Raw genomic sequence first — 16,314 nt, forward strand, 5'->3', positions numbered from 1 at the left:
CTCCAGAACACTGGTACAACTGCCAGAGCACACGGGGTTTGCCCTTCTCAGATGTCAGCCTGGAAACTGTCGGGGGCAGCAGCAACTATCCCGCGCCCCAAGGGAAGGGAAAAGCTTTTGCAAACATCTCAGACACATTTATAGGATCTGTGGGATCACAAAACACTGTGTGAGGGAGCAGGTAATGGCATTCCCCTCCCCATTTCTGTGGGGAAATTCTACCATCAATTACTGCAATTCCTTCTCATTACAGTGGCCACGTCCCTTCCCTCTCATGAAGGGCAGAGTCCAGCCTGGCCTTTCCCCGGTCACTCCCTGTTTGCTGCAAGGACCAGGAATGCACTGGGCATCCCAAAGCTCATTTCCTATGGAATTCCCACATGGAGCACCTGCAGCAGATGCACTGTTGACCACAGCTGACAAAACGGGGCCAAGCTCCAGGAGCAGCAGAAACCCTCTTGGTCCATATTCCTGTGATATTTTTTCTGCTCTCCTGCTCCCTGGCTCATTACTGGCCAAGGACAATTAAGTCCATTTATTGTGCACTTTTCTGGATGACACTTCTCACTCACTGGTGCAGTTTTGTGATATTACCTTTCACTTCCCTCCTCTGGTGAGGGATGAGGCAATGGGGCTCCTGGAACTTGGCTCACACTCCGGGGCCACATTCCTCCACGTGGAAGGCAGCGGCGCTGTTCCTCCTCGGTGGTGGTGGTGGGATATTCCTGGTTCACTGGAGCTGTTCACATTTGGCAGGCAGCTCTGCTGAGGATTTTATCCTACTTGCAGAGCTGTATTTTTGCTAAGTCAAGGACAGTACAGCCACTGGCAGCAGCTTTGGCTCAGTTGTGTTCACCCACCGCACAAATAAACCTTCCCCTCTAATGAAGGAATCCCAGCGGGCTGCAGAGCAGAGAAGACTTGGAAGCGCCATCTCCACTTGAACTCCTCCTAATCCCAGCTGCCTGTACAGGCTGCTGCCCAATTCCAGCTCCATATGAAAAGCAGCAGCTGAGTGTCCCAGTGTGATTGCCCCGTGGCAGTGGTGCTGCCCGTGAAGGTCACTCGGCAACCCAGAGGGCAAGAAGCTGCTGCCCTGGACAGTGGGGTTTGTGCTTGAGAGCAACAGAATAACAGGGAAAGCCTCTTCCTTGCCTTGTCCATAAACACAGCAAAGCTACTGCAGGCAACCTGAAGGGAGTAGAAGAATTTCTGCAGACACAGAGATGTGGTCCAATGTGCAGATGTGGAAAGAGAACTCAAGTCTTCTGGAAAACTAAGCTACCTAAATTTATCTTTTATCATCCCTTTCTTCCCTCAACCAAGCTGAAAGATTACACAATCTGAGATCCATGTAGACCTCGGTCCCTCCCAGAAACACGTACATGGGTGAAGGCATCACGTCACATCAATGTCTAAATAATCCTGCTGACTTGTGCAAGTAATACCCACCCCTGAGTGAAGCCAACGCTAGACCAAGATCAACTTTGTCCCAGATGCAGAGCTGGAATTCCCAGGAGCAGAGAGGCCTCCACTGGACCTTGCCAGCTCACCCTGGCTCCAAGACACTGCACCTTCCCCCTTCACAGCCCAGCCTGGGAGATGCTCACGGTTCCCAGTCACTGCAAACCTGTAGGAGCTGCAGGAATCCAGAGCCCCCCTCAGCTGTTGGTGCACAGCAGACCCCGAGAGGAGCAGGACCCTCGGTCCCTCCCCTCTGTCCACCCGAGGTGCAGCCTGCCCAGTCATCACCAGCGACAGTGCTGGCGTGTGGCCAGAGCTAATCCCCTAATCCCCAATCCCTGGAGCTCTGAAAATAACGGAAGTGTTATTCTTGGAAACAATGCCTGTTTCTGCCTTCCTACATTAATGTCTAATTAAGAAGCCCAATATATTTACAGAGCACTTCTCAGACTCCCTTTACACACGGTGTGTTCATGAATCATTTCCCTACCTGGTGGTAAAGGTTCTTGTGACACAGGGTGCAAATTAACACAGGAGCCAGCTGAAAATACCCAGGGATTCAGGAATCCCTGAAACCAGAACCAGCTGAAGTACAGGCTACCAGAGCACTGAGCAGCACCAGCAAGGCCAGCACCCTCAGTCTGTGTCTCTCGCAGCCCTGCCCCATTCCTGGGGCAGACAGGGCACTTTAAACACCTCTTTCTCTAGGGAAGAACCAAGTGCCTGGTGCCAGCACACACTGGCTCTCACTGTCCCCACTGCAGTGACAGGACACGCTCCTCGTGTCTGCTCTTACTCCTCTTCTGAGTTGTAATCTACTACAGGCTGAGTATCTTCCTCGGTACATTAAAGGGCTCTTTCAGGACACTGCCCTGCTCTGCAGCTGCACCACCTCTGCACATCAAACACTTTGCTCCCGCAAAGCTTCTTGTTTGCCCCCAAATGGCACCTGGGGACCCTGGAGCAAAAGGAGCATCCTGGCACCTGGAATACCCTGCAGCTCTACGAGCAGGGAGCAGTGCAAAGCAAAATCCTGCACAGAAAACAACTGTTACCCTATCAAAGGACTCCAACTTCCTAATTTTGGCTACTAAAATTTAATTAGCCTCACAGCCCATCTGGCGATTTTCAAACCATTACCTGGTGTTCTTTGGACCTTGAAATATTGAACACAGTGAGGTCCTAAGAGGAACTAATCCTCTTATAGAAACTGTTTAACTCCAGGAAAGCAATGCCACTTAGTTTGGAATATTCTTTGTTAGCCACTGGAAGGGGCAGGTAAGACAGAAATAGTTGTGTGAAGAGGACTGAGCAGCCTGACAGGCGTCCAGCGCCTCGGGCACTCAGTGCTCCTGGTCTGCCCAGCTTCAGTGGTCACTGCAATTTTAATAGTTCATCCAAGAACATCAAAATCACCAGTAGAACCAAATTAAATACTTGTTCCTCACTTGTGCTGTATCTGACGGTTTTACTTCCCCAACACCAGAAACTGAAGGCAAGGAACATCACAGAGGAAAAAATTCTGAATAATTTTACTTTCCTACTGGGCTGACGTATTAGCTTGGAGTTCCCAGGGCTGGGATGAATGGATTTAAAGCCAGGCTTGGCACGGGTGCTGGAGTCAACTCCCTAGGAAAAGGGATAAGCGGTAAAATGGAAATCAGCAGGGGTTTGTAGGAAATCTTTGTGAAATTATTTGACCTTCTACCTCTGAGAGGAATGAGCAAGGAGTGTCCCATTCCCTGAATCTAGCTGTAGCCAATTGCTGCACTGGGAGCAGCCACTCAGCACTGGACAGGGAAGAAAAACATCCAGCCATGAGAAAAGCTAATCCTATCACGTACCCAACACCACCACACAGGAACTTTTGCTACTGAAGTTCTGAGCTCAGTGAGCTCCATCACCCCTGGCCAGGCAGGGGAGCAGCATTTTATCTGCCACTGCTGGGTGAGAGCAGCCACCAACCCCATAATGGTCACAGATCCATCAGCAGGGCATCCCAAAAGGATCTACAGGGTTATTTCATTTAAATTTGTTGAACCACCTCCAGAGCACCCCAGAAGTCATGCCAGACTGCCCCAGCACACCCAGGGACCCTCGCATGGAGCTGAATGTCCTACACAAAGCACAGTGAAGCCGGGAGTGCACTGGGGGTTGGGACCAGCCTGGTGGGACACTGGGGGAAAAACCACAGCAAACGACAGCTCTGGGGGGAATGCTGACCCTGCCAGATGAAGGGACCAGCTGCTTGCTGGAGATACATCTGGATAGATCCCACGACATTTATCCTGTTGGTTGGGTCATTTTTTAAAGCTTATTTACACCCTACCCCGAAGTAGCCCAACAGACACTGCTCAGGTGTGCACTCCATCCATGCCCTTTTCTGGCTTCCTGTCTCTCTCCACCTGCCTCCCCTGCCCTCCCCACCGCTGATGGCCACTGTGTGTTCCCAAAGCCCTTCACATCCTCCTGGTGTCACCTCTCTGCACCATCCCCAGTACCAGAGGGATCCCCACCGTTCCAAGGCAGGATGCAACATTAACCAGAATGACTTTTCCAAAGGTTTACATCCATTTTTTGTTATTTACCAAACTTAGAGTCCACATCAAAAGCACTTCTTTAAGCCATGCAAGGAGAACTCTCCTGCAGGACCAAGATTTTCCATCTTTGCACTTCAGCATTCCACACGAATTCTCAGATTTTTACACAATGCGGCTCCAAGTTTATAGACCCTGGTTATTAGAAACCCTCATCACTGAGCACTGCTGTGTCGTCATTAGGTTTCAGAGCCAACAGTGTCAATGTAATTAGGTACAGTTCATTAACATCCTGCCTGCATGCTAAGAGCAAGTACAGTTCCAGCAAGAAGTCTGCTGCCTCCTTCACAGCCCAGGGCACAGACTGTTCAGGGACTCCTTCAAAACACCAATGAATTTCAGTTCACATTTCTGGAGCAAATCAAATAGTACATATTTAGGGGGCAGATTAAGCAAAATTTTCTATGAAAATTCCAGTGAAAAAGCAATAACACCTGAAATAAATGTGAAGACCCAACACAACCCTCATCTATTCCTTCTGTCAAACCTTTTACACCCCCCAAGACCATTGTGCCGGGCAGCAGAACCAGCTCTGCCTGGCACCGACACGGGGCACCGGTAACGCGGGAAGCTTCGGCCAACCCGCTCCTGGGAGCCCGGGGTCCCTCCTGGACACTCACCAGGAAGCGAACATCGTCGAAGCCGTTCAGGAGCAGCTTGCTCTCGTACTGCTGCAGGCCGATGGACTCCAGCCACTCCCCGACGCTCTGCTCCAGCATCCGCGAACCTGACGAGAGAGGAATCGGCAGCCGCTTGAACAGGGAGAAACCGTTCAGGCGGTAGCAGCGGCACTCTGAGGAGGACAGATGGCATTGCCACATCATAGTCATTACCATAAAGAAACTCAAAAAATTATGCTCAGAGTACAACAAATCAGCTGGCAGACAATTGCTCTTGTGTGCACAGACCATGGACAACAAGCTTCCAGTGCCTCCGTGGGCTCCGGGTGCAACCTGTACCGCAGTTCACACTCAGAACAGAAACTCCTCGCCCGGGCAGAGGTTCAGAAGCACTGCTGGGGCGCTGAGATCACAGGCACTGCTGACAGGGCTCCTGAGTTCCTCGCCAGACAAACACATGAAGCCCAACCCCACGGGAATGCGGATCCACTCCTTGGCTCAGCAGAAGGGGGCGGGAGGAGAACAGTCAACTTCCATCCGAGGCATTCCCAGGCAGTTGCAGGTGCGAGGGAAGGGAGCGGAGCCGCTCCTGAACGCACGGAGCTGTTCCAGTCCTCTCATCCGTGCACCCCCAGATGCACCCCCTGCTCAGCAGGGAGCGCAGAGCAGCCTGAGAGAAAAGAGCTTCGTGCAGCCGAGCCAGCACAGACACAGCGGACGCTCGGAACAGCAGCAGGAGCTCGGGCTGTCCGCGGGAAGACACGCAAGACAAAGGAAGCACAGACTGCAGCAGCGGAGAGAAAGGGCTTGTGCTCTTCCTTCCCAGCAGTCCTGAGAGAGGCAAACCATGGCAGGGGCTTTGTCTCGCCGTTACCGTGTCATGAGGATCCCGAGCACGAGTCCAGGAGCCCTGGCACTGTCATTCTACCAGTGCCCCAGCCGGGTGGCATTCCAGCACACTGCCCGGGCCGGGCTGGCTGCCCCGGAGAGCCCGGCCCTGCCGCTGCACCGCAGGACAGCGCAGTCGGGACCGTTCTCACCCGACACCGCCGGCCCTGCCAGGCATTGGGTGCACACCTGGATTTGACCTTCCTTCATTTTCTTCAGCCCCACGCAGCCGCCGCATCGAGCCCCTTGCTCAGACAAGGAGCAGCTCTGCAGGAGGAGGCATTTCGGTTCCCTGCTTCCAAACCACATCAAAACAAAAAGCAAGCAAATGCAAGCACACTCCCTCCTCTTGCTGCAGCAGCTCAAGTCCGAGCCATGCCCTGCCACCTCCCCTCAGCCTCTGATAAAGGAGATTCCTCCCAGCACCTACGGAAGCTGTATGGACGAGCTCTCCCTTCCTTCACCCTTGGGATGAGTCCAGTGACTTGTTACTCTCCTCTAGAAAAGCTCAAGACCTTAAATATGAGAAAAAAAGTTCAGAGTTCTCCTTTTCATCAGGGAATTTGCTATGCAAGACAGGCAGATTTTCAGGCTCCCTGGCACATCTGTTTCCACCGTGGATGCAAAGAAAAGGATGATCAGGAGACCCCAGTTTGCTTCCTTTGAACCTTCTGGTCAGCTGAAGCCGTTTGGTACCTTCCAGCCATCCCTCCCCGCTCTGCTGCAATGGCTGCACACACAGAGCTCACGGTGTCATCTGCAGATTCTTGGGGTGATTCCTGCTGTCTGCTCCACGGGATTGCTGCTCTGCCCAGGGAGCTGTTGGGTAGTGCCGGCCGGTCCTTCCAGCGCAGAGCAGTGCCGAGATCACAAAAGGCTTCTGCCCCCCCTCCCCTGACCCAGCCTGTGCACCAACTAAACCCGGACTGTGTCCCACGGGCTCCCAGCTCCCCCGGGCTCCATCCTCCCCTCCGCCGGTCCCTGCGCTCCGCCAGCGGCTGCGGCGGCTTTGTCTGAGCCGGCGAGCCCCGCGCTCCGCGCTGCCCGTCCCTCCCTTCTCCTCATCCTCTCACCCCTCCCAGCGCTCCCACCCGCCCGCCAGCCGGGAGGGAGGCAGCAGCTCCCTAACTCTCCCGTGGAAATCACTGACTCCTCAATATTTACTGGATGATGGATGACATGGCTTGGGGTTTTCAAAAAATGATGTCACAGGTCTGCTCTGACAGTTCCAAGTGATTTGTGGCTGGCTCAGAATTCATTTATCAAGAGAGAGGTGAGGAACTGCCTGGTGCCTACCACAGCATTCCTGGGAGCAGTCGGGGTATTGGCAGGAGGAATGAAACCACAGCAGCTCCTTTCCCTCAGCTCCTGAATTTAATTTTAAAAATTATTTACTCTGTTCAGGCTTTCATGTGCTCAAAAATGTATTTCTGCTTTTAAGAGGGAAACCTACAGTGACACAAGTACAGGTTTTCTGTTTATAAAACTGCTTCAAGTCATCACAGAATGAATGGGGGGAGGTATTTAGAGGGAGGGAATGGAGGGGTTTCCTCTAAAAAGGAAAAGAGGATAACAGATGCCCAAAACATCCCAGGCTGAAAATAAAGAAGCCCCAAATACACTGGGTGTTCAGCTGTTCATGTGTTACGAGGATGACACAAGAACAAAAGAATCCCAGTCCCTGTGCCCCCTGTCCAGAGCCTGATCACAACTTGTGACTGAAACAAACTCCTGTTTCTCAGCTCCATCCTGACCAACATCACCCCGTTTGCTCATGGACACTGGGTGCAGAGAGACACAAACGTCTGTTCCAAGGCCAAGAACTCCTCTAAGGCAAAGGGCAGGTGGAGTCTGGTATCCCCAAAGTGATGGTGTTCCTTGATTGCCCAAGCTCTGAGAAGCCCTTGCCAGCCCTTACCCACTGCTTTCCCCAGACAGGCAGTAACTGCTTGTACAAACAGGCTCCAAACACACTTATCCCCACAGTAACTGCCAGCAAGGCATTTCACCCTTCCAGACCCCAAAGTAGTCAGGAGCCCAAATATCCTCAAATCTCCCCCATTTTTGAGGATGAGAGCATTTGGGAAGTTCCCTGCAGCTCCCTGCACATTTGCCATGACCCAAATTGTTACGACCCCACGAACCCCTGAGGAGTAAAAGCCAAATGTGTGGGAGCTCCCTGGGTCCTGTCAGCCCCACAGCAAGGGCTGGCAGAGCTCTGCCCACTCCAGGGAAGGAGGGACAAACAGGAGCGTGCCCAGCAGGCAATCTGCACACAAGGGATCCCAAACCGAGCGTGGCAGGGCACAGCCTGTGGGAACACCCCCAGCTCCAGGACACAGCAGCTCCAGGCTGTCCATATCGCAGAGAGCAGATCTGTGGGAGCACTGGCTCCTCCTCTCCCCTCCATGTCAGTCCCTTCCCTGGCACTATTGATCCATCACAGCCTGGACCACAGCCTGAGCCCAAACTCACACAGTGCTTCGACTCCTCTGCAAAGCCACCTGACCCCGGAATACGGAGCCCGAACAAGGTTATTGCACTGGGAACACACAGTGCCTTCCTCTTCACCTGAGCAAAAACCTGAGTGACAAATGGATGTGAGGTGAGCTCAGTCACAGCCCGTGTGAGCCGCCTGGGCGGATCCGCATCAGCATCTCCTCAGGAGGAGCCGCTGCCCACCCGGAGCCGTTCTGCGGCAGCAGTCTGGAGGTGAAGGATTTAAAAGGACAGAATCCCTTGTGGTGGCAGCTCTCCAGCAAGCTCAAGTTCTGCATTTGCTCAGGATTTAAAGGCAGAGAAAGGAATTCACGCTTTAAGTACAGAGGGAAGCACGTGTCCTCCAAGAGCCTCATTCAGTGAGTATTGATACCTACAGGTGCCTTCAGGAATGCCCAGGATAACCCTCACTGAGGCACTTGGCAGATTAACCACATGTGAAGGGCATGGACACCGTGGGACCTGCAATGACCTGCCACTAGCATGACCCAGCCCTGCTCAGCACAGCTACTGCCCTCACAAAAGGAGCCAGGAGGACAATCCTGCAGCTGCATTCTGTAAAATTAAATTAATCTTCCTGGAGAGCGTTGAATTAAAATTCCCAGCAGCAGCACTGAGCATCACATGGGAAGCCCAGGTCTGCTCCTCCTGTGTCAGAGCCTTCCTCTCCCTCCCAGAGTCAAAGCAGATTAAAGAGATCAGCACCTTGTTTGTGTGCAGAGCACTGCCAGGACAGGTGGACACACGCTGAGTACACACCTGAGATCCTCTGCTGCTCCTGGGAAAAGTCAATGCCTTCACCAATGGAACTCATGATCTTCTCAATCTGGAAATAAAAAAAGCACATGCTGCATTACTCATAAATCAGAAAAAGGTAAAGCAGCCTGGGATTTCACTGCCACATGACAGCCAAAGAAATTCAGGGAAGGATGTTAAGATACCTCTGAACCAGAAGAGGTACCCTGGACACTTTGCCTGGGAAAGTCCTCATCAGGATGGATGGCTCAGAGGGATTTGCAGAAGTTGGTGCTCTGTAGAGCCTTCCCTTCCACAACTTGCCAGAGCCTGGAAATAAGAAGCTCCAACAAAACCATCCCTCTGGAGCACAGCACTAGGGGTGAGGAAGGAGCCCCAGACTGGCCACAGAGTGGGGGAATAAACCTCAATCCCTATAGGACTTTTTTTCCCTCATCCTTTAAGGACAGATTTGGGGAAGGAGTCCAAGTTTCTCTGGACTTCACCCCTGGCTGCCTCGGGCCTGGATCCCAGTGCGATGCTCTGCTCGGGTGCAGCACAAGCCCCAAACCTGCTCCTGGGGCTGGGGTCACAGTCAGGGGCAGCCTGGAGCTGACCTCTGCTAGAGACTTGGTGAAACAAAGAAAAAACCTCTTAAAAGGCTCCTGCCAAGGCAGATCTCCATAAAGCCCTTCCTGCCTGCGGGGAGCAGCGGGCAGTGCACTTGCAGCATTAAATCTCACCAAGGAGAAGGCACTCGTGTGAGCTGTAACAGGGCCAGTAAGGATGTGGATCCCCACCCCTGGAAAACCATAAGGACAAACACCTCTACTGGGCTTGAAACATAGCTAATGTCCATTTACTGGGAGATTAGAAAAACAGCCTGGGAAAAAATAATCAGAATCCAAACATGTATGGCAGAAAAGAGAAGTACGACCTAAAAAGAAATTCCAGTTAAAGATGGGTTTTGGAATGAATGCACACAAGGGTCCCGCCCTGTCCTAAAGGCAAAAACAGTCCGTGCTCCTCTGCCCCTGGACACAGCCAGGACTAAAATGTGATCTTTGCTGAAACTGTTGGGAGACACCTGAGCTCTGCAGGGCTCATTTCAGCAAGAACCACCAAAGCAGATGGTTTTGCCTCCCTGAAGCAGCAAATGCTCCCCAGCAAAACCTTCAAATTTCACAGTGCCCTCAGGTACCATCAGGGCATTGTGGCCATGCAGGACTGGAAGGAAATAAAGTGATGGTGCAGAACCAGGGCTCTGGTACTGGCTGTTCTATTCCTTCCCATGGACAGACACTGAACAGGCTGCAGAGGATTTCTGGGACACTGCTGCAATCCTGAGCACTTGCTGCACAGTTTGGGTCTTGAGGTCAATTCAGTTTAAGCTCCAGAAGTTTAAGGACGTTAAGCTTTGCAGATTGGTGTCCATCAGCTTCAGGACAAGGTACATTTCTGAGCTGGAGCTGCTCTTGTACCTTGTCTGGGAATCTCTAGCTGGATTCAAGTTGCAAATTAACTCTGAGTGCCAGCCAAGTTCCCTTGTTTACTTTGTGCTGTCCTTTCCTAATTCAGGAGAGACTTGATGCTGCCCAGGCTCAGCCCCTGGCACTGCCAGTCCCAACACCACCATGAGGACTCACAGGTGCTTCTGCAGCACTGAAACACCCACGACCTTTTCCTCAAAAGCAGGGAACTGCCTTGTGCTATATAAAACTGAATGGAAATTAAATAATCACGTGGCAGAGGATTACCTTTCACAGCCCTCCTTTGCCAAGCATCAGTCACAGTTACACACAGTCACAACTATTACCATTAATGCAGAGGGAAATCCTGCCTCATGCCCTCAGCTCTCCACAAAAAGCAAACACCTCAAACACAGTCACACACCACCTGAAACACAGGCTTATGGTTGACCAGCTTAATTTAACTCTTTAGGAGGCTGCAAAGAGAAAAATGAGGGGAAGGACAAACCTAGAGAGGGAACCAATGCTTTAGAGCATCCCTGTCCTCTGCAGCCTTTCCTCACCTGCACTCCAGCACTCAGATGGGGTTGAACAGAAGATACCTTGGAAATAGCCTACACTACAGTTTTTTAGGTTGTTCTTTCCCACTGGTGAATTATTAAAATACAGAAATACCATGTTTAAATATAGCACTGCAGCTCAGACTTAGTTGTAGCCTGAACACTCAGTTCTGATTTGTTTTGGCTTAACCTGTGTTTTTCCACTGAAGCACCAAACGCCCGTCCCTGGTTGTGCTTGGTGCTGTGGGGTGAGTTTGGGGTGGGGATTTAATTATTTATTTGTTTTTGCACCCATAGAAATAAAAATGCAAAATGCTTTTGCCTCCTAAATTAATACTGCCAAGAGGGGCAGGTAGCTCTATGCTGGGAAAGCGTTTTGGCCAATGAGCCCTGAAACCCCACCAGGAAAGGAGACAAAGTCCTGCAGAGTTGAAGTATTCTGGGAGAAGGAAAGGCTGCAAGGATGGGGAATCATTAAAGTCAAACCAGGGATACAACAGGAAGGAGCTGCAGAGCAGTTACCAGGACTGAAACTCTTGGATCTATTTTCATATTTGCCCACGTTTTGCTGAAAAATAAAAGTGCCCTGACATAAGGAGGAGGGTGAGGCCCAGAGTCCCTGGGGCCAGGGAAGGGGTGAGCTCTTCATGCAGGCATAGCAACTGGCCAGTGAGTCCAAAACAGAGCTTTACTCAAAACCAACTGTCCTGAGCAGAGTTCTATTAAAGGAGGAAGAGGCATTTGTTTGCAGAAGGACAGTGAGGCCAAGCCAGCCTGGAGGACACGTGGCATGCCAAGGTCTGTCCCGCTGCAGGACAGGGGACATTTCGACACTGGAGTCCTGCACAGTGACTCCCCACCTCGCAGCACTCACAGCAGAAGCAGCCAATGGCCTCAAGGAGATCACTAGATCGAGCAGCACCCCATCAGGGTGACACTCAACCAGCCTCTGTGGCATCTCAATGCTCCTGGAGCTTTCTGGAGGGGGCTTCAAAAACCTCACCTGCAGCTGGAAAACCCCTACAGTCACCCTTGACACAAAGGCAGGAGTTTGTTCTCGGTCTCTGCACAAGCATCAGGGGCTGCCAAGGACACAGCGAGGTCATCCCGAGAGAAGAAAACAAATCTAGAATCCTCAAATGCTCTGGGTTGGAAGGGACTGTAAAGGCCACCTCGTTCCAATCACCTGCCATGTGCAGGACATCTTCCACTAGACCAAGCCCCATCCAATTTTGGACACTTCCAGGGATGGGGCAGCCACAGCTTCCCCGGGCAACCTGTGCCAGGGCCTCCCCACCCTGCATGGGATTGATGCCTTTTGCTTCCTCTGTGACCCCTTCCCAAATTGGTGGATTATAAAGCACCAGTGCAGGGCCTGAGCATGAGGGAGATGAACTGCAGTGCTCCTGCACAGGCCTGAGCAGTGAAGTTACTCAGATCACAGTCTGTAATTAAATAAAGCTACACAGAACCAAATGCATGCTATCTGCCATATGGAGGGCATTAGTGCACTGTAATGACACCCTGCAGCAGGAGCATAATTAAGAATATAGCAAGATTCTCATTATAAATCCTTATTACTGAGGGTTCATAATCTATTGTACAAACTCACCCAGGGCTCAAGCTCTGCAGACAAGAGCAGCTCCAGCACCAGATTTCAGACTGGAAAGCTACTTACAAAGTTGGGTGGAAAGGTTATCAGTCTTTTAAATTTCTGCAATTCCAGGAGAGTGTCAGGGGTTAAGACTTCATTATTTCTAAGCTTTAAGAACGGGGGGATGAGGCAGATTTGGTTTCAAATTATAAAAAAACAAACCCCCAACTATAGCTGCTTCTACAGTTTCAAACCCCCCTGAGCACAACAAACCCCCCAGTGACAACTTGACCAGCCCCATCACAGCCAGGGGATCACCTCTGAAACCCAGGGGAGAACTAGGGGTATGTGAGGTCGATGGGCAATGCTGGGGCAGCCCAGAACCACTAACATTTCCATTCTGCACCAATACCACAGCAAACCCCAAGTACATCACTGACTGATGCTGCATTGCTGAAGGAGGAAGTGAGGCTGCTCAGACCCTGCTGGGATACATCCTGGAGCAGAGGGATGGCTGGATCACAGCATCCACCAGAAACTCTGAAAGGGATGGAGCAGGAGAAGGGTCTGGGACAATACCTGCTGACTCCTCAGTGCAAGTGCAGTCCTGGAAAATTTGGATCTGGGCCATGAGTCTCATTTGTAGGTTGGTGACAGCCCATAAACCACTTCTGGTTCAGTTTACAATCTTTCAGCTTATGTTCTCCCATCACCATCCCATGGAGCACGCGGCTCGTATTTCATCGCTCAATATATTCTGTGTCTCCAAGAGACACCAGCCTGTATGAACTCAGCATAACAAACACCAAAGGCCTGGAAAACATAATGCTCAATCTATTAATTCAAAGCTAAACTACACAGCCAGTTGTTCGTGGCACATTTCAGCACTTGAACTCCAGTGTTCTGTGTCCCATCCTCCCCCAGCAGCGTGTGCCTTGCACACAGCATGGGGACTCGCTCAGTTCAGGATTTATTTAAATCATTCTGCAACTGTGATAAAGGCAAACACAATTTCAGGCTTAATATGGTCTCTGAGAAACTCATTTGGATCAGGACCAGGTCTTGTTGCTTCATACCACTCTCCAGCCTGTGTTTTAGTACAAATCCCAAAGTTACAAATCTAAACACATACCAAAAGGAACTTACAGCATAAACTTCAATTTCACAACAGCGTGTGGGGAATCTGCACTTTCAGAGCCCTCCAAATATCAGTGTTGTTTTGACAAACACCCAGTAAAATCCAACATTGACATGACAAGAAAATGGTCAAATGCAGCAACACATCTGCCCACAGCAGGGAAATGGCTGGACAACAGCTACAATAAAAAAGGCAGAACCCCCTGAAGAATACTGAACCAATTCACTGTCTTTCTGTATTCCCACCTCCCAGTACAACCCCCAAACACATTATGCTCTTGGGGCAGGGCTGGCTCCAGCCTGCGGGACACGAAGCAGCACAGGGAAGTCACTTCAGGCTGATGAGAGAGCTGTGAGGACTTTGAAAATAAAAGCTTCTGAAGTGCTGGAAGATGCAATGTAAAGCGGAAGAGAACATAATGAAGGACTGGATTTAGTAAGGGCACTGCAGCCGGACATTTCTGTTCCCAAAAAACAAAACCGTCCCCAAAACGCCAACGATCACGAGGCTGTTACATAACCAAAACATCCGCCCGAGCTCCATCGCTCACACAGAAGAATCAAAAGCTCCTGATTCACAAATACCAAGTTCATTCACTCGAGGAGGTACCAGAAGCACCCCCAGAGGTGGATGGAGCTGCTGAACTATTCCTGCTGGCAGAGCTCCACGTGCAGCCTGAGGGGGTGACCCACGAGGAAGAGGATGTCAGGAAGCATTTGCCTCTGTCTGAGGCCACTTTCACAACCCTTCTGAGGGTGGATGGGAGGAGCCCCCCACCAGGTAGCAATAACCTGCCATGTCTCACTGCCCTGTCAGACCTGCCCCAGGGAGAGTCACCAATTTGCTTCTGATGGACTGAGACAACTCTCAGAGCTGGCAAATATCATCCCTATTGTGTCTTCCCCTTGCTGCTAAACACAGGAGAAAAGCCTGGTTTATGCATTTGCCTTTCAGACCAGCACACCAAGCTGTAAAACCATTAATTTGTCTTATATTGGCTTGGATTGGCTTAGTTCCACAGGCTACCCCTCTGCAGCAGATATAAAAATGGTGGCAACACAAAAGCTTTCACTTCAAAAAGTTCATCAGGATGGAGGAAATCTCACCACTGGGGGCAAAGAGAAAAGATTGGACACGAGGGATGATGTAAGAATTCCTGACCTTAGCACAGGAAAAACAAGAGGAAAGGTTGGGATCCAGAGATAATAGAATAATCAGCCCAATAATTAAGGTGATTAAGATCCTGATGACCTCGCCTTTTTGGCAGAAATCAGACCAAAAATACTGACCCTGTTACTGCTTCTCCCTAGACAAAAATGAATTATAAACCCCTTCAGGCAAAGGGAAAACTGCAAGGAGAGCAGAGGACAAGGGCCAGCTCGGGGCAGGGGACAGCAGGGACAGATGAAGCCACCGTGCTCCGACACGGGCCCTGCCTCGCCCCACCAGCCACACCCGGGGCAAGCCAAGTGCTGAGACTTTAACACTGAACCAAGAGAATAAATGAAACATTTTGGGAGGAGAGGCTGCTGGGAAGTGAGGACTGAGCCTTGTGCCCCCATGGCAGGGATGTCCTTGGAGCGTGCAGGGCGAGCCAGGGGTGCTGAGGGGTGTGACAGGAGCCCCTCTGGGCAGGTGAGTGGCAGGAGCTTAGAACACAAACCCCTGAGCTCTCATGATGCAACTTCATCAGGCACAGAACCAGCAGCTCTGCCTGAGGAACAAGGGAGATATTTGCATTTTCTTTCAACAGTGCTGGCTGGCAGCTTGGAATTTCAACTCCTGGGTGTTTTAAGGCAGTGGCAGATTTTGCATCAAGAGCTTTCCTGAAAGTTTCACCTTTCGATGCAAATGTTGTTAATCCTCCACTGTAAGCCTGTAATTAAGGCACTGATTCCACTGAGTACTGCACACCCAACAGTCCTGACAAGGTTTAAAGGCACCCACAGCAGTGCCATCTGCTCCTGGCATCCACCCTTAGGGGACATTAAGACCCCCAAAACAAGTCAGGAACCAGTGAAACACCACATCCATGGTTACTGCAGATGGAAAGCATTCTTTTCACAGGAGACATAGAGCACCACTGCAGTTAGTCATGAGAGATGAATGTCCAGTGCCATAAATAGCTACAGAATATTCATTAGTTATTCAACTAATTCACTTGGGGGAAAAAAATGCATCAAAGTGGTGGACTGTGCACCTCCTGTTTTCTAAAAAAAGCTAAAGTAACATGCCTGTTTTATTCAGTTCCCTAAATTACTTTTGAAGGAGGTTTAATCTCTTCCTAGAAGAGCTGAAGTCAGAACACAGAACCACTTCATTTTGTGAGGTTGATGCTGGAACCTCTGAGTGCCACGATCATTAAAAATTCAGCATCGGAGCCACTTACTTGATAGGCAGCTGGAAGTGGAGGATTAAGGGATGCAGGGAGCCAGGTCTGAGGCTAATTCCCAGCAGCCTGCCTCTTTCTTTGCCCTGATCTCTTAACAGATCGTTTTTCTTACCAACACCTCCAAGGCAGAAGAGCAGCCCCAGGCCTCGACTGCAGAGATCTCTGCTGGGAGCCCGGGGCATGAGCCAGGCAGATGTGCAGGGCTGGAGCTGCTCTGCAGAGGAGGAAGGCAGAGCAGATGCAGGTTAATCCACTCTGGAAGTGGGGCTGGAGTGGAGCCGGGTGCCAGAGGCCCCCCACCCCAGGGGTGCAAACACAGGTTATTGTGAGCTGACAGATCATCCCCACCTGCTCAATA

At 51.0% G+C, this 16,314-nt stretch overlaps 1 protein-coding gene across 7 annotated transcripts in view; it reads right to left on the reverse strand.

Moving 5' to 3' along the window:
* ANKS1A (ankyrin repeat and sterile alpha motif domain containing 1A) overlaps window positions 1-16,314 on the reverse strand; it is a 72,471-nt gene that overhangs the window by 18,163 nt on the left and 37,994 nt on the right. For all 7 annotated transcript variants that reach the window (XM_051808888.1, XM_051808883.1, XM_051808884.1 and 4 more), the window contains 2 exons: window positions 8,828-8,894; window positions 4,682-4,788 (listed from right to left, as the gene is read on the reverse strand). In XM_051808888.1, coding sequence (XP_051664848.1) covers window positions 4,682-4,788; window positions 8,828-8,894 — 174 coding nt within the window. The remainder of the gene's footprint in view (window positions 1-4,681; window positions 4,789-8,827; window positions 8,895-16,314) is intronic.

The sequence above is a fragment of the Manacus candei genome, unplaced genomic scaffold (assembly GCF_025592945.1).
Source record: "Manacus candei isolate 608988 ecotype Guabito, Panama unplaced genomic scaffold, ASM2559294v1 h1tg000073l, whole genome shotgun sequence".
Taxonomy (NCBI): domain Eukaryota; kingdom Metazoa; phylum Chordata; class Aves; order Passeriformes; family Pipridae; genus Manacus; species Manacus candei.